This window comes from Heterocephalus glaber, unplaced genomic scaffold (assembly GCF_053883595.1).
Source record: "Heterocephalus glaber isolate CG9 unplaced genomic scaffold, H.glaber_assembly_v1.0 deba00001673, whole genome shotgun sequence".
NCBI lineage: Eukaryota > Metazoa > Chordata > Mammalia > Rodentia > Bathyergidae > Heterocephalus > Heterocephalus glaber.
Window position 1 is genome coordinate 4,510,676 of NW_028258410.1, and position 22,121 is coordinate 4,532,796.

At 38.2% G+C, this 22,121-nt stretch overlaps 1 protein-coding gene across 1 annotated transcript; it reads left to right on the plus strand.

Annotated features, from left to right (window-relative positions):
• The first annotated feature begins 6,690 nt into the window (after positions 1-6,690).
• LOC147822114 (olfactory receptor 5V1-like) lies at positions 6,691-7,632 on the plus strand. The gene has a single exon (XM_087197562.1). It carries the CDS (start codon positions 6,691-6,693, stop codon positions 7,630-7,632), a length of 942 nt encoding a protein of 313 aa, XP_087053688.1.
• The last annotated feature ends 14,489 nt before the right edge of the window (positions 7,633-22,121 follow it).

A 22,121-nucleotide genomic window follows, 5' to 3' on the forward strand; every position in this document is an offset into this window, starting at 1 on the left:
ATACCAAAATAAATAAAGTGATAGGTATCTGTGATGTTCGATAAAGAATGAAGCAAAAATGCCCAATTCAAGACATCATGATTTCTGTTACAAATCTGCAAAAGAAAGAAAATGACTTGAAATTAATAAACAATATGATAAAGAACACACAATAGAACAGCAAAATCTAAAAATGTATCATATTTCTATATATCAGCAAAGAAAATCTTGAAAGAAAAATCAATAACTGGTAAACCTTCAATAATACCAACAAAAACAATGTAATAATTAAATATACTCTTAAATGCAATATATACTTTATTTGTTTCACATGTACCATAAAATCTGATGAAAGATATTAAATATGTAAGTGGGAACACATACCATACTAAGAGACTGCAAGTGATAACACAATAAAGTTTCTCTTCTTTAGAATACTGATACTGTATATTCAGCATAATATTATGCAGACCACCAGTGCCATTCTGTACATCTATACAAACTGTCCAGGAAACTCAAATGCACAATATAATGTGCTGAATAACAAACCAATAATGTTTTAGAAGCTTCACTTTGGATGAATCATTCTTTTTGTAAAATTTTAATTAGATTAAATAGATTTAATATTAATGAAAGTTCCAGTGCATAATATTGCTTAGCATTAGTATTTTTAAATCTTGTGACATAAATCCATTCTTTTGGTTATCTAGGGATTATGGTGAGAAATAAATGTAGCACACTTACAGAATAAGGAAGCAATGCTGGCTTATTGAGAAAGATGTGTCCTGTTTCCTAGTCCTGGGCTTGTGACTCAGTGGTCCACTGCAAAAATTTCTCTTTTCCAGATCTTCAGACTTTACTCCTACATCACTCTGCACTTTTCCATTATTGCCATTGACCATGCAGGTGATGGCACAAGCAAACTGAAAAGTCTGATCCACTCCTGTTACTATGAAAAGGAAGGTACAAAACAACCTCTTTCATTTTTATGAAGACACACCAGGGTAATAACATCAAAACTGCTGTTATCTCATTAATCTGACTGCACTATCTGGTCCTGTCAGATACTGGCAGGCTGGTGATAGTAGCAACAGACTGAAAGGCATGTTTGAAGATGACACTTAGGTGATGAGCATTTTCTGAAGGCTACTAATCCTATCAAAGAATAAATAAGAAAAAAGATAATAAATGTTAGTGATGAATAAAAATCACAAAAAAAGAGTAAACATAAAGATACAAAAGAGTGGAATGTGTTCTATATGACCGATGGTTTTCTAATAGTTTAGTCTGATATTCAACACACACAGTTTAAAAATTCATCTTATGTACATGGATCGAATCCCTGAGATGAATGCTATTATGTATGGCAAATCTGTACTAATAAAAATAAAAATTAAAAATATTTTAATGAGTTATATATGTGGATATTCTATATAGAGAGAATAACAACATATGTGCAGTATCTAATAGTAATCCCTGTTTTTTTGAAAGCCATTTTATATAAAATGCATTATATCCAGAATTACACCCTTGCTTCTGATGAGCATCTGGTAGCATAGTCACATACACAGTAACTGGGTGGGGGGGTAGATTTAGTTTTTATTACTGCATATCTGCAATACATAATAGTCACATTTATTGGGGGGATTTGCACGTGCACAAAAAACATCTAATTCCTTTTTCTTTTCTTTCTCTCTCTCCTCTTCCCTCTCCTCTCCTTTCCCTGTCCATGTACAGCAGTTCTACTGGAGCCTTCTCCAGGGCCTCCCCATGCTGACCCCTCCTGTTCCTTGTGGTGTAGTGCTGGTGCAGCTAGAGGATGACTGTGCTGAGCAGAGCTCACATGGGTGTGACCCAGAGGGCAGGTGTGGGCAGTGTGGTCACCAGGATGGACAGAGAGGCTGTGGAGCCTGAGGAGACTTTCAGCTCCCCTTTCCTGGGCTGTCCTGGGCAGACCCTGCTAGCCAGGCCTGCTGCCCAATGCTTGTGATGTCTCCTGTGGGCCTCCTTGCCCAGGTCCACCATGGTATCTGGACCTCCAAGACTGCAGAGAGCCAGGCTGAACTGCTTTAGACCCAGCCTCCCAGAGAAAGGGTCTGAGCAGCCCTGTTCTGTGTGAAGTGTCCCCAGGCCTATGCACAGTTACAGGAATGGGAGCCAGGTGGACATACTGCAGGCCTCTGATGCCCTGGGTGAGGAGGAGCTGGGAGTCAGGGCACTCCCCCTGCTGTTTCTAGACTTGAGAGCAAGAGGACCAACTATGAGTGGGTGCTGGGCTGGTCAGGTCTGTGGGTTCAGATGGGAGAGAGGCAAGACCCTGAGTGTGGAGAGCACCAGTGCTGAGAGAAGGTTTTGAAGTAAAGGTATTGGGATCTTCAAAACACAATATTTAACTGAATTCCAAGAAAAAGAGGAGGATTTGAGAGGAAATATTTAATGAATACTTAATATTTTAATAGAGTACCAATATCCTTTCTCCTAAGGCCCAAAGAGTTAAAATCATACATTGAGGGTAAAGTCAATTTTATAAAGTACAAAGAGTAAAACATGAAACATACAGTGAGATTATGAAATTCAGATTCATCAAGCAAGGACAGTTTTCCTGTTGTGCTGCTCAATTTGAACTTGGGTCCTCATGGTCCTGAGCAGTGCTGCACATCTGAGCCCAGGGCTCTTTATCAGGCTAACATGAACACACACAGCTCACATAGCCACAGACTCATCACAAAGTCAGAATAAAATGCTCTCAATCAGAAATGCTGAGAAGCTGAGCTGCTGTTGCTCTTTCTACAGCAGCAGTGGGATGAGTGGGGCTGTGCATTTGAGGGAGAGGTGTGAGATACATTCATCTCTGTGTCATTTTATGTTCTTGCTTGAACTTGTCCATTTTGTGCTGAAACATTGTGGGCCTGTACACACAACGGAACAGCACTATGACAGCAAGAATCACAGGTATGTGGCCTCACCAACAGCAAAGAGCCAAGCAATGACTTTAAAAGGATGAAAGTAATTTTATTATAAAAATATGGCAGATATGAGCACAGTGGAATAACCTTACCACAGGATGAAGCAGAGTACAGCACCAAAGATGAAAGGGAAACCTCTAGGGAGGACCTCTTGTGAGATGGAGCCTTCACCTTTGGTAGGGAGAGAGAAAGTGCTGTTCCAGACCCAGTTTCTCAGTTCCTTAAGTACAGAGTTCAGACAAAGGTGACTTGGTGTCAAGCCCTGTGTGGCTGGAGGGAGCAGTTCTTGGGCATGACTGGGGTTTGGGAGTGATGACCCCCTCCTGTGTGAATGGTTGTTGGGTATTCTCTGGAAGGCCTCCCTGAAGAGAGTCACATAGCTAAGGCCACTTCAGAGAACATCTGCATTCCAGACAACTCTTCTAACTTAATCCTTTTTGGGACAGCTAGTCTGCTGAAAGAAGGATAAATTTGAATCATTTGTAGGAAAATGAATGTATCTTGAAGGCCTAACGTTAAATGAAATAATTCAGGTGCACAAGTTAAAATACTGTATGGTTTTTCCCATATGGTAATACAAAGTATAAATAAAGAGTAAAATAAGAAATAAGTAAGAGGAAAAAGGAAGACAGATACTTTGCTAATAGGAAGAAGACCGAGAAATAGAGTGAAAGTGGAAGGGTGGGAGGTGGAGGGGATGTGAAAAAGACCTAGGATGTGCCATGCACATGTATCAAACCCACACAAGGAAAGCAGGCATATCTATTACAAACCAGTACTAGTAGATTAAAAAATATAAACAGGATAGCATTGACATATATTACCTAACCTCGATGCTATGACTACAAGTATGTAGCTAGCTATCAACAAAGATTATTTTATCATTTAATCCATTTATCAATAGAAGCTCAGTTATAGGTGACAGATTCAATGGGTTCACTTTTCCACCCACTCTCAGTCTAAACTGTTCTCAGTTTGGTTCTTCATGTGGATGGCACATAGCTACACAAACTAAAAGTATGTAATCAGGAATGACACTGCATTAAGGTTTGTTAATCTGCCATGGAAATGAAAGTTTATAAAAGTTTGATGATATACCTGTATGTTGAAAGACTGATTACTGTGATTACAGAAAATTTAGCATATATAAACTTATCCTTTACCTTTTTTGGTCATGAAATTACTACAAAATCTTTCTTTTCACTTCCAGTAAGCCATTAGAGGAAACAAAAATGCCACTCCTGTGATTTAACACTATATTTGAATTTACATTACATTTATATTTATATTCATATTTATTCCCATTAATATGTTGGAAGTAATTTGGGTTTTTGAACAAGAGGAATATTCCCTCTAGATGCTTCACTATAATGTTTCCTTAGGGAAAGCAGGTCTGATATAAATGATAGACTCGCCCCAACATGGGTCTTAAATTTAAGTGATGAGTTTACTTTTGTTGACTCCTCCTGTTGGTTGGCCTGATCATCCTGTGTTCTTCTTGCTGAATAATTTTCTTGGTAAAATAATCTCTCTTATTCATAGTAATATGTTGTTGATATTGAAATAGTAAATATAACAAAACTTTAATTTTGTTCAGGTTTAAGGACCATGTATGATATTTTTGCTTCTTTGGATGGTGTTATTTTCTTTATATAGCAAAAACTTGAAGTAACTATTTACTGAAAAGAAAAATAACCTGTATAATACATTTAGAACTGACTACACACAAATGAGTAAATTATAAATAGTACAAAACTTTGATTTCTGGACAATTTCCAGTGGAAAGATAATGTTAGATGCACATCCCTTATGCTGGTTTTCATTATATTTGAGTGCTTATAACTCCACATTTATACCAAATAGTCACAAAAATCATGTGCAGGGATTACATTTGATAGGACCTTCTCTGAATCCCTAGTAAATGAACTACTGCTCCTTTAGAGTAATGAGAAATGCTGTAAAACTTTTCCTTATAAACATGATTGACTAAATGTCATTTTTATTTTTCTAATTAAATTGGAATATATATGATATAGTATTTTGTAATTGGAGTAGTTTGTTAATATAAGTTCCCTCACCATGTGAACAGATTCTTCATTTTAAGGATAAAGACAATAAATACTATGGGACAAATATGAACAATCAAGTGCAAAATTTAGGAGAAATATGATACAATATTTGACTATTATTAATATTTGATTGTTGATTATCCAAATTATGAAAAAACATTATCCTTTTTATAATGTTATTAGATATAATGTCTGATATAAAACAGCAAGTTTATAAGAATGAGCAGAGAAAAATAATTATTTGTAAATTAATATTAAGACAAGATACTACTTGTAATATTTACATATATTTACTATTGTATTTTCTAACTAGTAATATGCAGAGATGCAGACAAAAAGTTAATAGCTGTATAATCATGAGCATTTAAAAACCTAACAACTGATAACATTACAACTGCTATTTGAATCATTTTCAGACTGAATATCCTGCGTCAACTGCATGACATAGAAGCATTTTGAAATTACTGTAATTTGCTTTCTAGTATTTCATGATTTGAAGAAATTGCCAATAAAAGATTATTTTATGTACAGTATGGCACAAAGCAAGTGCTGCTGTGGGAAATAAATATAACATATCCTCAGGACTGTGGCAATTCTCATTTATATCCTAAAAAATAGTAGCAGAAAGCAACATCATATCCTCTGTATTAATAAGTCATTATGTATCATTTGTACTAACTTTTAATTGCAAAAAGAAAACACTGAAAATTTTCTCCAAGCAGAATGTACTAGAAAGCATGCATGGAAATTAAATTTTCACTTTATCTTCTGACTAACTTTTATCTATGAATTTACTATGACATACATGTGCTATTAAAGGGAAATTGTTTTTAAAGTGATGGAAAAATTCCTCAGGGTACTTGTGCACAGACTTTCAATTTAGCTTATTAAACACTGTGGTTGTGTGGACAGCTATGGTACATGCTAATGTTTTCACTTAGTAACATGATTTTGAGCTCCCAAAGGATTTCCTTTCTGTGTCTTCCCAGTAGAGGTATTTTGAAAAGATAAGCACCATGCATGCAACCCTTCAGCCAGTACTTACTTAGGTTTTCCCATTTGTCTAGTTCCTAGTTTTTTAAAACATTTTTATAAAAACATACACACATAATCTATAATAAAAATCAGTAAAATATACAAATGTATGAGATATAACAAATGTATAAATCATACAACACAATTCAATAGACTCCTTCTACTTCAAATATTTTAGAAATGGGATAGAATATAAAACTTCAGACCTTGAGATAAGATAAGAAATGATTGGTTCTGATGTCTGTTTCACAAGCACAAGGTCCCAAGTTCTATCCCTGGTACCAAAAAAAAAAAAAAAGATAAGAAATGATGCAGCAAGATCACACATCATATGTTACTGAATTATAAAATGAAAATGTGGAAGATTCAAAGTGAAGACAAAGGAGAGGAACTATCAGGAGTCTAAAGAGTACTCACAGGGCTTCCTCCTGATGAAGATGCAAGGATAAGTATGTCAAGGAATATCATGAATATAGTACTTCAAAAAACTGAAATATCTTACTAAATTAGAACTGACATAGTTCATCACTAACCACACTTCAACTGTTTTCTAAGAATTTCTCAGCACTAAGCTCTTTGGCTGCCAACTTCACCTGTGTTTGTTGATTTCTCCCCTCCAGAGAGACACACTTGGAGAGGAGATGGACATCTACAATGTCACTAGTGTGACTCAGTTCATCCTTATTGGTCTCTCTGACCTCCCCAAGGTGCGCTACCCTCTCTTTGTGGCCTTTGCCATCATCTACCAGGTCACCTTGGTGGGGAATGGGGCCATCCTCTTGGCCATCAGGACTGAGGTAAAGCTGCACACTCCCATGTACTTCTTCCTGGGAAACTTGTCCCTCTTAGACATATTCTGCCCATCAACAACTGTCCCCAAGATGCTGTACAACCTGTTGACTGAGGACCACAGCATTTCCTTTGTTGGGTGTGCTCTGCAGCTGTATTTCCTGGTGGCCCTAGCTGGAACTGAAGTCTTCCTGCTGGCTGTCATGGCTTATGACCGGTATGTGGCCATCTGCTTCCCTCTTCACTACTCGGTCATCATAACCAAGGCTCGCTGTGCTCAGCTGGTCTCTGGGACCTGGGCAGCTGGATTCCTCAATTCCACCATCCACACAATGTCCACCTTCAGCCTGTCCTTCTGCAAGTCCAATCTGGTCAACCAGTACTATTGTGATATCCCACCAGTGGTAGCCCTGTCTTGCTCATCCACTTATGTGGCTGAAATGCTTGTTTTAGTGGTAGGGGGTATCAGTGGGTTCATTTCCTTCCTGGCCACATTGATCTCCTATGTCTACATCATCTCTACCATCCTGAAGATCCAGTCTGGAGAAGGGAAGCACAAAGCCTTCTCCTCTTGTGCCTCCCACCTCGTGGTGGTCTGTCTGTTCTATGGCACAGCCATCTTCACCTACATCCGGCCCTCCTCCAGCAGACACTCCCCTGCCAGGGACAGACTCATCTCCATGCTCTATGGGGTCATCACCCCGATGCTCAACCCTATGATCTACAGCCTGAGGAACATGGAGGTGAAAAAGGCACTCAGAAAGGCTGTGTGTGGTGGGATTTGCTCACTGTAAGTGCAATATTAAAATGGAATTGCTTAATACTCTGTTTGGAATAAATTCTTAGGGGAAAAAAACCTTTTTCTTGATACACAATAAGTACCTGGTCATGTCAGAAATGTATAGACACAAGGAGATATTATGTTTGACCTAAGTATGTGTCTCTAACTCTATCCTTTGGAACCTTGAATTTTGTTATACAAAATAATTATCTCTCTGATTTATCAAATGTAATAGCCTGTCATAACCAAGCTTGTGTTTTAGTATCTTACCAATATCCATGTCTATATCATACCTATTCCTATACTTCATAGAAAAATACATATATATGTGTGTCATCTATATTTATGTACTTTTACAACTATTTCTCAATGTACATTTAACCGTCTAACTATAAATTACTTTATACTGAATTTTTATTTTAGGTGTAACTTAACAAATAGATGTAAATAATTCTGGGGTACAATATGGTATCATGGTTTATAAATATAATGTGTAATAATTAATTTGATTTGATTATCGTACCCCCTCCTCCACCACCTATCATTTTGGGTATGCATTGGGAACAATTGAGGTTTATTGGTTTTACAAGTTTGAAAAGTAAATTACGTTATGTAATATGTTCATTGGACTATGCAATTCATCTTGTAGGAAGGGAAAAAACTCACTTGTCCCAGTTCAAGCTTTGTACTTTGATCACCATCTCCCCATTGCCTCCACCCACCTGGCTCTGGTACCAACAGTCAGCTCTGTCTCTCAGCTCAATTTCTTTACCATGCTAATACAAATGAGGAAATGCAGCCACTTATCTTTCTGTGCTCAGCTTGTTTCACTTAGCATAACGGTTTTCAATTCCATACATTTTGTTAGAAATGACAAAATTTCATTTTCACAGCTAAATGTATTCAGTTCTGTATTCATAGGAAATTACTTCACCCATTCATTTGTTGAAGAACATGTAGTTTGATTCCATTAATTTACTTTTATATACAGTGCACAAATGAGTATGGGGGAGCAGATATTTTAACATGTTGACTTCAGATACTTTAATTAATACCTAGAAGTGGGATTCAGGGTCATGTGATATTTCAATTTTTAGATGTGGAAGAAACTCCATACATATTTGGATAAAGGTTATGATAAACTCACAAATAATGTCAAATGTTTCTTTTTCTTCATTTCCTTGACCAGAGTTGCTTTTTATTTTTATTTATGCATACTTATTTCTAGCTGACAAATAATTATTGTATACTTATACTCTCCTTTGGATAACTGCTAGTATAGAATGTGAGGGGATTCCTCATTGTGGTTTTAATTTCACTTCCCTAATGGTTAGCCATGTTGAGCATTTTTCAAATCTGTTTGCTAGAACATGGGCTCTTTAGAAGATTTAAGAAGTATGTTTACAAAATAGTTTTATTCTAATCTGCAGATTGTCTCTTGACACTTTGATAGGAATTGTTTAGAATCTGTAGTCTGTTCTGGTATCATGAATAATTTATTTTAATTTTTCCAAAACATGAACACAGGATACATTCCCATTCATTTTAGTGTTTTTCACATTTGTTCATTGCCTTTTGTATTTTGCTACATACAAATATTTTTGTTTCATGATGTAGTACATTCCTTTTTTTGTAGTTACTGTACATGAGATTGCTTTCTTATTTCCTTTACAAAATTTCGGTTGCTAAAAATCATATCTTGTATCTTTTGTAATTACAATAAAATGAAATTAGAAGTGCACAGCGAGAGCAATGTTAGAAATTATATAAATAGATATACATTGATCATCAGACTTTTGAATAAACAGTGGGATATTTAGGAATTCATAGAAAAATTACAAAGTTATTGAAGTAAATGAAAATAGAAACACAACATACTAAAACTTGTGAGTTATAGCAAAAGCAGTACTAAAAAAGAAAATTATAGCAATGGTTGTCTACAGAAAAAAAATTGAGAGCTTTAAAAGAAACAACCTAATGATGTATTTCAAGGTCTTGGAAAAGCAAAAACCAACGATACTCAAATTGAGGAGAATGTAAAAAAAAAAAAGAAAAAAACCATAGAAAAAATAATTGAAATAGAGTATAGAATAAAAATATAAAGAATCTATAGAAAAGATTGGCTTCTTCGAAAAGTTGAAATTGGTGAAACTTTAGTTTGAGGTGAAATGCAGAGAGAGAGAAAGAGGAGCTAGAGAAGAGACAGAGAACCTAAATAAGTAAAAGTAGAAGTGCAAAAGGAAATATAACTGATAATAGAGAATTTAAAGTATAATTAGTAATAATGAGAAAAGCATAAATTTATCAAACCATAAAATAGTAAATAAATTGATAATTTTCTGGACATATATCACAACAAAATTAAGCCAAGAGGATATGGAAAATCTAAATAGACCAATAAGAATTAATGAGATTGAATCAATAATAAAATGTCTCCAAACAATGATTCAATTCTATATTTTACCAAATAGTTAAAGAATTAACCCCAATGTTTCATAAACTGTTCTATAGAATGAAAATGTAGGGAACACTTCCAAACTCTTTTTATGGGGTCAGCATTACCGAGCTGCCAAATGTGATAAGGAAACAACAAAAATAAATCTATATAGACCAACTGCCCTGATGAATGTAGATGAAAAATCCTCAAAAAAGTACTTACAAATCCAGGTCACCAAGACATTAAAAAATCATGCAACATGATCAAACAGTTTAATTGCAGGGATGCAGGGATTTTCTCACTATAAGAAAAGCAATAAATTCTATCATATGCATTAAATATACCTAAATATATTACTTTATAGATTTTAAGAAACTAAGAATACTTGAAATCATACTTAGCATATGTTGTAAAAATTTTAATTTAATTAGAAACAATCTAGATATTTTACTTTTATCACATAATCTATTTATAACTATCTCATTCTTATGCACCCAATTTGTTTCTAATAATTATCCACAAATTCTGAGACACCAGTTTAATACAAGTCAATGTCTGAATGCAATTCTTTTGCAAAGAGAAAAAAATCTAAAAATTGCTACAATTAAGCTATGAATAGAATCTCAAACATCTAACATATAATGTTGATTGACTAGCAACTAATGCAAATGTGTGAGAGTTTGGATGATATGTTTAGTTTACTTTATAAACAAATGTAAATTATTTGTTGAGGATTTGCCTTGTTATTATGCAGGTAGTTAGCCATTAGTGGGCCTGAGGCATAATAAGATACCATAACAGTGGTCCTGTCCAATACAATACTCAGTTCAGAGTAAACCACAGATGCAGCCAATATTAAAGGAGGGAAAAGCCATAACAGATCATCAACATCCACCACAAGTAGGGTGTGTGGCTGTGAGGTAGGCAATTGGGGCTGGGCAAAGTCATCAAAAACAATGGGGTGGAATGTGTCAAAGTCATAACAACCCAGAAAACATGTGCAGAACATAAGATCCAAGTGATTCTATTGCTCCTGAGCACAGTACACAAAGCCAATCTGAAAAGTGCTACTTTCAACCCTTCATTTACTACACCTGGAAGGAACCCTAGTGAGCCTTTCCACAGGGCAGTTTAAAGCTGGTTCCAGGGCAAGTGAGCTTTGGATAGAACAGCTGTTCTTATCTGCAAAGGAGAAAGCAGTCCAGGAATTTCACACACCAATGACCCCTTTCTTTTATCCTAGGGGATGCTGTGAGTCCAGCACCAGCCTGCTATCACTCTTCTCTGCCTCCAGTAAATGTGCACCTTTGCTACCTTTTCTTTGTGTCTTCCTGATTTGCACTCAGCACCAAGGATCTGGAAAGGATCCCCCAGGGCCTACCATATAGTAACATTTCCTGTGACAGAGTAGCCTGGACTGGAACCCGGCACAGATCTGGGCCCTTCCTGGGCAAAGGTGGAGTCTTCAAGTAGCAGAAAAAAATATGTATAATTTAACCATGCAGAACTACAAACTGAATTCCCACACAGGGGAGAGGATGAGTTCAAAAAGGCAAAAATAAAGCAGCTGCGGATATCACCACAACCATATTTACTCCAAACAGTCTCACACACAGTTGCATTAATTCAGAGTGAATTTTCAGTTACATGGCTCAAATCATGCCATAATAAAACACTTCTCCTAACTTAAAGAAGCACAAACTTCCTTAAGGTACACTGAAATGCTTCAGATTCCCAAACAAAGCACAACAAAGATCTCTATACCTGATGTGTTTTCCTTTACTGTCTCTTCTGAACAAACTGACCTCAAACAAACATCTCAGCCTTCCAGCCAAACAGTTCAAGAAACTTGGACTGCAAACTGGCTCATGAAAAGCCCTAAATTTGTCTCAAGAGATCCAAGTTGGTTCACAAGAAGCACTGAAGACAAGGAGAAAGTCAAAACTAAGTGATCATGGTCAGTGAGCATGTACCAGGGCTCTTCAAATATTGGGACCACAGGTTTCTAAAATGTTGTCTTTCCATTTTACTAAAACTGCTGCAGGGCAGTTGATTCAGGCTTGAAGTTTTATTCCTTTCCTCCAGGGCAGAGTAGACAGGCAAAGCCACTGCAAGCATCATGTCCAAATGACTCCATCAGGGTACACTCTTCCCCTTGGGGCTCCATTTTGTTACCACTAGGGCCAGGCAGAAACTTGAATATGGGCCTAGATCATCGGGATTTATTTACCAGCACATCATCCAGAGTAGCAGAAAAGCCTATATAAGTGGAAAAATAATTTATTCACAATTTTGTCAAATTGGGAAGGCGGCTCAGCTGTTCCACCCTCAAGGGCACCGAAGCACTGCAGTGTGGAGAAGGGGAAGGACAGCAGGCCAGATCAGGTGCAGTTGTGGGTTTAGCCAGGGTTTGGCCACCAAGGGGTGTAGAAAGAAATGTTGAATATCAGTTTTACTCGGTGTCAGGGCTGGCAGTGGATATTTCCCTCTTAATATGAGGAAGATGGAGAAATGACTTCAGCATTCCTAATTTTCAAAGGTCCATTTTAACCTCTCAGTATTAAAACAGTATGGGAGCAAAAAGGAAAATAAAAACTCAGAAAAGGCTTTAAGTCATGAAATAAGATTACAGAAACAATTCCAAATATTTTATAAATAATTTAGAATGAATAGAAGACTCTGAGAATCCAATTTGAACGACAAATTTAAAAGAAAAACATCAAAAGACAACATGCCAAGTTTGGAGGTAGATGAGAAAGGACCGATCAAATGTAGCCACCAGGTTCCCTCCACAGAACTGGGTCCTAGAGAGCACAGAAAGGAGAAATTATGGGATTCAGTTCTGTGGCAGATATTTAATATCCATCTTTCAATGATAAATCAGAAAGTGTTTTCTGACAGACGATTTTCCGATATGTGCTTCTCAGTCAGTGCTATGGTAACCTTCCATGTCCCCACCTTACTTCTGGTTCAATAAGACTAGAGTTAGGTTAAGAGTTTCCCTGTAAGAGTAGTAGAAAGTGAAAGGGAGATAAAAAAGGAAGCACCTTGTCTTCCAGTTTTCTTGAAACTAGAAACATTTTGATATGGCAATAAAATTCCCAGAAATGTCCACAACTCATTCATTTTTGATAACCACATATCTAAGATTAACCAGCCCACATTTCCTGGACCTGAATGTCTCACCCTAGAAACTTTCCTTAACGTATAATATTTAGCATTCTCCCTGGAGATAACTGCATTTCTAAAATTTTCTGTTTATTTTATTAAATTAAATTTTTACAATAATAGGTGTCATTTAGAAATTATTTTAACATAACAACATTCACTTTTATTCATTCATGTTAAGTCTCAGAAAGTAAAAACCTTTGCATTTAAGTGCATGTTAATATAAATGACTAAATGAATCCATTTCAGTGCATACTGAATATTCTGGAATGTTTAAGCATGTCAACACAGCCTCCTGATAATTTTAATAGAATACTTTGTAAATGTTGACCCATTACTATTCCAGTGTCATACTTTTACTTTTAGCTGTCAAGTGTGAAAAATGAAGCAGAATTTTAGACAGGGACTGAAATGGGAAGAGAAATATAATAGATATACACTGCAAATCTACTGAGTTCTGAGTTGGCCATGACCTCCAAGGCTATCATCATGTGTGGCATATTAAACTGCATTATTACAATAAATAGCTCATTAATTCTGCATCAGGTGGGTCACGCAGTGTGTCAGCCTGTAAGAGACTTTACACTTTAACTGAACTTGGCAAAATAATATGGATAGTACAGTTGGGGCCACAGGGTTGTTCCTCTCCACTTGCTGCTGGATCACTCTCCTCTACTCCTCTGAGATGGGGCAATGCCCCAGGAAAACCACCCAGTCTTTGTCCTAAGGCTAACTACCAGGAGGCAGAGATTAGTAAAACAAGGAGCCCTGAGCCTGCCGTAGAAAATTCCAAAATCTCAAACCAGGATGCAGATGTACCAAATCCTCCTGCATAACATGCGGTAACCTTTCTTCAATTGAAGCTCATTGAAGGTTCATGAGTATGGGCTGAATGTCACACACACAGCTGATGTAACTCAGCACCCTTTCAATCACATTGTCAATCATGGTGTGGAAGACCCAATAGGAGAGGCCCTAGATGTGGTGCAACATTTAAATTCCTAAACCCAGGGTCTTTGGTACTCATGCCATTTTCCTTTTCCTGACATGAGCTGGCTCACACTGAGCATACTGTCACCTAATTAAACTTTGCTGTTTTCCTTACTATCACATGCAACATCCAGGTCTTTGTTGTGCACAATAAACTAGGAACAGACCTGGGACACCATTACCCTTGGTAACATCTTGGTGAGCCAGGAAGTGAGATCCCTTTGGGGGAGATTTTGTATTTATTCTCTTCTCTTTCCTACTTTTAGGCTCTGCTACAGGCAAAATACCTTGCACACATTACTCAGGTTTACATTTCTGCAACCTCTTTTCTGATACAAACCCCTGCAGCTTGGGGATTTCTTTTCCTTAGCTACAGTCTCCTAAGCTGCTAGAACAGGTGAGTGCTTGAGCAAAGTTTCTGATACAACCACCATGGGAAACCCCGGACCTGAAACACAGTGGAGAGAAGCCAGTCTCCAGATCACACCAGAGAAAGCAATCTCCAAACTCCACATACACCTGTGGATCCTAAACACTTTAGCCTGAGGGGCGTCCTCTACTCTGCTCTTTTGATCTTTCCTCTCTCTCTCTCCCTCCCTCCCTCCCTCCTTCACTCTCTCCATCTCTCAAAACTGAAAGACATAAACTAGGAATGGTGGCACACATCTATAATCCCAGCACTTGGGAGGTTGAGGCAGGAGGATCACTGCAAGCTTGAGGCTAGCTTGGGCTACATAGTGAGTCCAGTGCCAATCTGAGCTACAAAGGGAGACCCTGACAAAAGAATACCTGAAGGGCACAAGCTCAGTTTTCCTGATGCCATATTTGCCCTTTTTGGGTGGCTGGGTGGTTTAACCTGTGCAGACTCAGTGGTCATTCAGGTGATAACTGACCTCATCCATGGGACCTGTTGAAATCTGTGGCATCAAACTGAGAAGAAGTCCATGGATTTACTTTTCTCCTTCCTCTCTCCCCTAAGGAAGGCCTATTCCCTTTCTTTTCCATTCTCTCTGAGTCTTCCATCACTCAGAAACCTCAAATCCTTTATTTTTTTTATTTTAGCTATCAGGGAGATGCATGGAGCTGGAAGGTGGGAGCTGGGGACTCAGGGAGTTTTCTTATGGACTCAGGGAGTTTTCTTATGAACCCATGAATTTTTCCTCGTGTGTCCCACCATGTGGGAGGGAGGATGAAAAGCACATGGCCTCTGTTTTCAGCTGGTAGGAGAGACCTGCAGGCCTATGGAAGGAGAAGTTCTTTTCACCTGTCTGCCATGACTTTCTTTGGTCCTATGGTCACCTGTCAAACCCTGCAGATATTGTTTTTCTAGAGTCTATTGTGGTTGCTTCTCTAATGCTAGCTGTATTATTTCCTCCATCTTATTTGGTTCTAGTGTTCTTATGATAATTTTGACATCAAGTGTATCTCCATATGTAAACTGGAATATTGTGAACCCCTGCAGAGAATCCCAATCTTCTGTACAGTGCTATGATGTGTGCCAATAAGAAAGAAACAGAATTAAAAAGAGAGAGGGGAGACTGAGAAGGCCAGTGCTTGAGCAAGCAAATGCCCTGAAAAAACATAACTGCTGTTATTTATTGGTGACACAATCATTGTTAGGTTGGGGTAAAGGGACTACAAGTAGTTACTATGGATAAATTGCTGATGCAGGCAAAGTTTATAAGAGAAGAGACAAAGCATTATTGTGTTCAGAACAGGTAAGATATAGGTTGCAGTTAAAAATTAATCTTGTCCTTTCAGTTAAGAAGGCTTTAATTTTAGGAATGGAATTTTGGTGCAAGTCATCCTGACCTCAGCTACCATTTGAAGTCAAAGCTTCATGGGGCATTTCTCTGGCCTCTGCTGTGGCCCTTGGTGGTGTAAGGTGTTGGTACTTATGCTTGCACTATCCACAATGCTCCTATTAGTCACATAAGCTTTGGGCAGACTCACTTTTTAAAACAAGGCATTGTGGGGTTAACTCTTTACAGCCTGAACTGTTCTCACCATGCTTTGGGCATAATCAATAGAGTGGCCTCCCACACTGTTGTGGAATCTGTAGCTGCTAATTGAGACCTCACTGTGAAGTTTCATCTGCCAGAAAACTCCTACCCTTTTGTGATGTGGGTTAGCAGGGATGCAGGGTATTTGAGGATGGAGAAAGGAGCTATGGCAGGAAGAGTCTGTAGAGGAGCTCAAGTGCTAAAGCTGTGTATTGCCTTGGCTACTGATGGTAACAGGATCCAGAGACCCACCTCCCCCAGGCTAATATCAGATCAGGTGGCCTCCCCAGTTTCTTTGGTTTATGTTTATTTCTTTTCCTAATTCCAGTTGTTAGATTGCCACCAACTGTTCCCCTCTCCCATTAGACTGTCTTCACCTCTTTGTAAGCAAGTAAGCTCCACCTGCCCTGTTTTCAATGTTAGTGGAAAAACCTTATCAGCACCCAATTAGTGTGACATGATTGAAGACCACTTGTCAAATTACTCATATCTGTCACCCAAAGTCCCAGGAGGCACCTATTAAGAAAAATTTATTTGGGTTTATTGATGTCTCACAGGGGCAAGCTCCTACTCCTCCTTAGACAGGTACCCTGTGATGTTACATGAGTCTATCATTGGCCAAAAGTGTCATTCAGTTCAAGAGTCATAACCTATACCCTCAAAGAAGCTGAGATGGGGATAAAACACGTCATTGATTCGATTTGTGCTACAAGGTTGCTGGTCCCATAGAAGTCCCCATGCAACATGCTCATTTTCAAAAGAATATCATGTAGTTCAAGATCTGAAATCATTAGCAAGGCTGTGGTGCCTATTTGTCTCCTAGTGGCAAATTCATGCAACCTCCTTGCACAGATGCTGGGAGATACTAATTCACTCTCTGTCTTTGCTCTCTGGGAACCCTGTTTTATAATCCCATGGACCCTAGCTCTCAATTCTTGTTTGCCTTTGAATATGAGGATCCCCAAACTGGGTTCCACCAAAATTGTACTTGCACTTTCATGCCTCAGGGGTTTAGAGATAGTCCACACCTGTTTGCATGGGATTGACCTCAAGACATTAGAGACCTGAAATTTAAGAAGACAGACCACAAACATCATACACCTGTGAACCAATGGATGGCTCCAAGTTTCTTTAAAAAAAAAAAGAAAACACTAACCAAGCTTCTGAGTCAGATAAGTAAAACATTTCTTCTAAATAAAAGGGAAGATAATTCCTACTTTGAAAATAGGGTCTACTCCTTGCCTGTCTGGTGTGCCTAGTTTTGCTCCATGAATCACTCTTGAAATCCTCATCCCAAATTTAAAAAATTACCTCAGATATGGCTTGAGTCTAGATGTTCCCCCAAGGCTTCATGTGGTTATAGGTGGACTTTTCAGAGCTGTCTGGATCTAGAGTATGGAATGCTGGGATTGAGTGTGTGATGCTGGAGTCAAAAGTGTGTGATTGCTAAATTAATCCATGGATTGGTTTGGCATAGTTCTGGGTGTTCATAATGAGAAGGCCAAACCTGGCTGTGAGTGCTCCCCACCCTAAGTGTGGGTAGCCTGGATAGAATATAAGGCACAGAAAGAGGACTGCTGTTGTTGCTTGCTGCTTCATTGCTTTTATGCCTTCTGGCTGCCGTAGATTGTTTCTTGTCTGTGATGCAACTCTGCCATGCTGCCTTGCCTTGGAGCCAGCCAACTATGAACTGAAACTGTGAGCCAAATAAACTTTTTCTTCTTTAACCTTGAGTGTTGGGTATTTTGTCTCAGCAATGAGAAAAGTAACTGAGACAATCTCCTTTGGCTTCTTATTTGTCTTGTGATATTCTTGTGGTGCAAAAATTTCCTCCAAGTGTGATAATGAGCAGTGATATTTACACAGAACAGCAAATCTAATCCATTTAGTACTAAATTCTACTAACACCAAAATAGCCAGGAACTATTGGCTATGTTTTTTCCCCATTCTCCAGCCAATACACTGCAGTGGCCATCCCAGCTTGACTCTGGACTACCAGAAAAATGACATACTGCCCTCAAAATCAAGGGGGCCATCCCTTTCAGTCAATGTTATAAAATAGTCTATATGATATTCAGGCCAATGAAATTTCCAATAAGTTCAACAGGGATAACTTCTTCCCTCATCAGATCCTATCAAAGTTTTATTCAGGTTTGTTCCACAAAACCACCCATTTGGGGCCTAGTCTCCATTCCCATGTTGCTTATCTTCCAGGCTCTCTGTATAAAGAAGACTCAAGACTAGGGCTGGAAGCAACACTTGGGCCATTAAAATACTACCTTTACAAACATATCCTAAAGATAAAGCCCTCAGTGGACCATGCTAGTGTCTAGATAAACCAAGCTGTGTCCTTTACAGACCTGATACAGTTTCCATGGAAGCTGTCACTGGACACACAAGGGCAAGGAAACAGGATGTCAGTATATTGCCAAGAGAGACTTTCTAATCGTGATTCTATATTCCCATGGGAAGGTTGCTCTCAGTCCACAGCCAGTAACTGTTTGCTGGTTTCCACAGTTATGGAAACTCAATTAAATGAAAGTAAGAAAATAGCAAAAGAAATTTTATACATTGGTTAAATATCACTCCCAGAACAGATGCAGATACTTTTTTTTTGCTTTTCATTAATTTTATTGGTACATATTAGGTATACAATATGCTAACATTCATGACTGGGAATTTGTTCCTTTACATAATCTCTCTCGGTTCTTATTTTTCTCCAATCCCCTTCCCTCCCTTCAACATCTCCACCCCTCCATATTTACAAAGACTTTATTTCCATTTTTTCCTTTTTTCATAATTATTGTTTTCCCTTCTTTAACTCCTCCTACCTGTCCCACTTACACTTGCCCTCTGGACCTTTTCTTCCTATTTCACATTATCTATTATACCTTTTAATCATTATTTGCACTTTCAGTTTCTCAGACTAGAGAAACTATTCTGTATTTACATATGTGTGTCTATATATTTCACTTAAGAGTATCACCTCAATGTGCATCCATTTGGTAAAAAAAAGTCTCTAGTTTCTCATTTGCTATGGCTGAATAGTACTCCATTTTATAAAATAAACCCCACATTTTCTTTATCCAGTCTCCAGTTAATGGGCAATTGGGCTGTTTCCAAGATTTAGCTATTACAAAATATGCAGCTATAAACATGGGTGCACATATATCACTGTGGTATGATTCTTTTAATTCTTTAGGGAAGATACCAAGTAGGGGAACAGTTGGGTCAAATGGCATCTCCAATGCTAGATTTTTTCAGTATCTCCATACTGATTTCCAAAGTACTTTCACCAGTCTGCACTCCTGCCAGAGGTGGAGCAGGGTTCCACTACCCACAGCCCCACCAGCATTTGTTATTGGTTGATTTCATGATAGCAGTCATTCTTCCTGGGGTGAGGTGAAATCTCAGTGCTGTTATCATTTGCATCTCTCAAATGACGAGTGATGTTGAACATTTTCTCATATGTATATTTGATACTTCTACTTTTTGTCTGAGAAGTGTATTCATTTCAGATGCCTATTTTTGAATTGGTTCTTTAAATTTGGGAGGTCTGATTTTTTTAGGTTATTTATATATTCTAGATAGTAGAACCTTGTCTGAGGAACAGCTGGTAAATTTTTTCCCATATTGTGAGTTGTCTCTTCATTTTATTTGTGGTTTCTCTTGCTCTGCAGAAGATTTTTTATAAGAAGAGATCCCACTTGTTTATTGTGGTACTTGAAGTGCAAATGAGTTTTTCTTCATGCAATTTTTTCCTATGCCTATGGCTTCAAGAATTATACCTAACCATTCTTTCAGGCAATTTAGTATTTCTGTTTTAGTATTTAGAATTTTAATCCATTTTAATTTTAGTTTGGTGAGAGATATAGGTCTGGTTTTAATCTTTGGCAAGTTGAAACCCAGTTTTTCCAGCACCATTTATTAAAGAGGCTTTTTTCCAGTAAGGATGTTTGGCACCTTTGTCAAGGATATGGTATCAGAGTGTGTCTGGAGTTGTTTCTGGATCTTCTGATCTGTTTCACTGGTCCTCACACCCATTTCTTTGCCTGTGCCATGCTGTTTTTAATCACAGTAGCTTTGTAGTATCATTTCAAGTTGGGGATTGTGGTACCTCCTACCTTATCTTTGTTGCTTGGAATTGCTTTTGCTATTCTAGGTCTCTTCTGGTTCCAAATTAATTATTGGATTGTTTTCTCAAGGTCTGTGAAGTATGCTGCTGAGATTTCAATTGAGGTTGCATTGAAACTATAGAGCACTTTTGGAAGTATGTCCATTTTCAAGATATTGTTTCTTCCTATCCAGGAGCAAGGGAAATCTTTCCATTTTCTTATATCCTCTTCAATATCTTTTTTCAGAGTGCTGTAGTTTTCAGAGTAGAGGACTTTAATTTCTTTTGTTAGGTTGATTCCTATTTCATTTTTTTGGATGCTATTTTGAAGGGATTGTTTCTCCCCTTCCTCTTTCAGTGAGTCTGCTGTAATTAAAAGCTGTTGATTTTTGTGTTTTGACCTTGTATACAGCTACTCTACTGAATTTGGTTATTAAGTCTAGAAGACTTTTGGTGGAGTTCTTGGGGTCTTCTATATAGAGTATCATATGGGTTCTTTCAGCCTCTGACTGGAGCTAAATTTGGAAGGAACTTTTTCTGGGTAGTGAAAACAATCTACTCACTCATATGTGTACCATTGGAAATAATTTCTGTCTTGTGACTTGGACTTTTTCCTATGTGGCACTAATTCCTACTTGTGTCTTCCAGCAAACTGGGCTGGAACATGCATCCTGGTTTAACTCATCCTGGAGACCACTATAGCACATAATAACTAATCCCTTCCAGTTCCTTTCACCACTAGGATTTCCCTTCATTAATGCTTCTCATAATTTTACTATTAGGACCTGCATACTTAATCTCAGTCAAGTTAGTTAATTCTCATTTAAGTCATAAAACTACACATGCTTGCTGGAGCCAAGAAATAAAGCCTTCCTTCACATCTAAAACTCATCAGTAAATCCTCAGAAGAGGAATGTATCTCCTGTGACCCCCAAGATCAGGCATGGTGGGAGCTCCATGGCCTCTACATAGGTGAGGTAAGGTCAATGACTCTGCTCAGCAGGAATCAGCTACAGAAGAGAGATGTTCCAGTCTCAGTATGTCCTGCAGACTTTTGGCCACCAGGTCTCTCAAGAAGGAATAATGTCAACAGTGCATAAGGCCCCAAGTTTCACTTAAAGCACTGAAAAAAGGATGGGGTGCACCTCGGTGGGATACCAGGTGCTTAGCACCCACAATGCCTTGGGCTCAACCCCCAGCGACACAGAAGAGCAAGTGTTAGTCACAATTACAGCACATAATGTAGTATACAAGATTAATTAGTACATAATTAACATACAACATGGAAACACTGCTCTCTAGAGGCTTTCAAATATGAAACATTTTCACATTTGATCATATGCAATATTATTTCTCATCCTAAAATATAGAATAGTTTCACTTTTGATTATATGTGTCTATCTGTACCATGAAAACATAAACATTAAATCATATCACATGCTCAAAACAGCCATGTGAGGCCCCACAGAGATGGGAGCTATTTAGGAAGTGAGGGTGAGAAGCCCTGGGCAAAGGCTGCAGTGAGCAGTGCCTGACCCTGGCCGGGCTCCATGGCTCCTTCCTTCCTGTCCTCTGGGCCCTGTGGGACAAGCTGTGTCCCTGACCTGAGATGTCAGAGTCTGTGTTCACTAAATGTCACTGTCTAAGGGGACAGGATGAGGCAGCAGGGCAGAGGGACTGGCTTGGGTCTCTGGTTTAGGTTAATAAATCAGAACTGTGTGCTGGAGATGATGGGCTGGACACAAGCTAGCATCTTCCCCTGAGGTTGTCTACCCACAGAGGACTCTGCT

Coding starts and splice junctions, on each gene's coding strand:
- LOC147822114 (XM_087197562.1), top strand. CDS start 6,691: ATGGACATCTACAATGTCACTAGTGTGACTCAGTTCATCCTTATTGGT.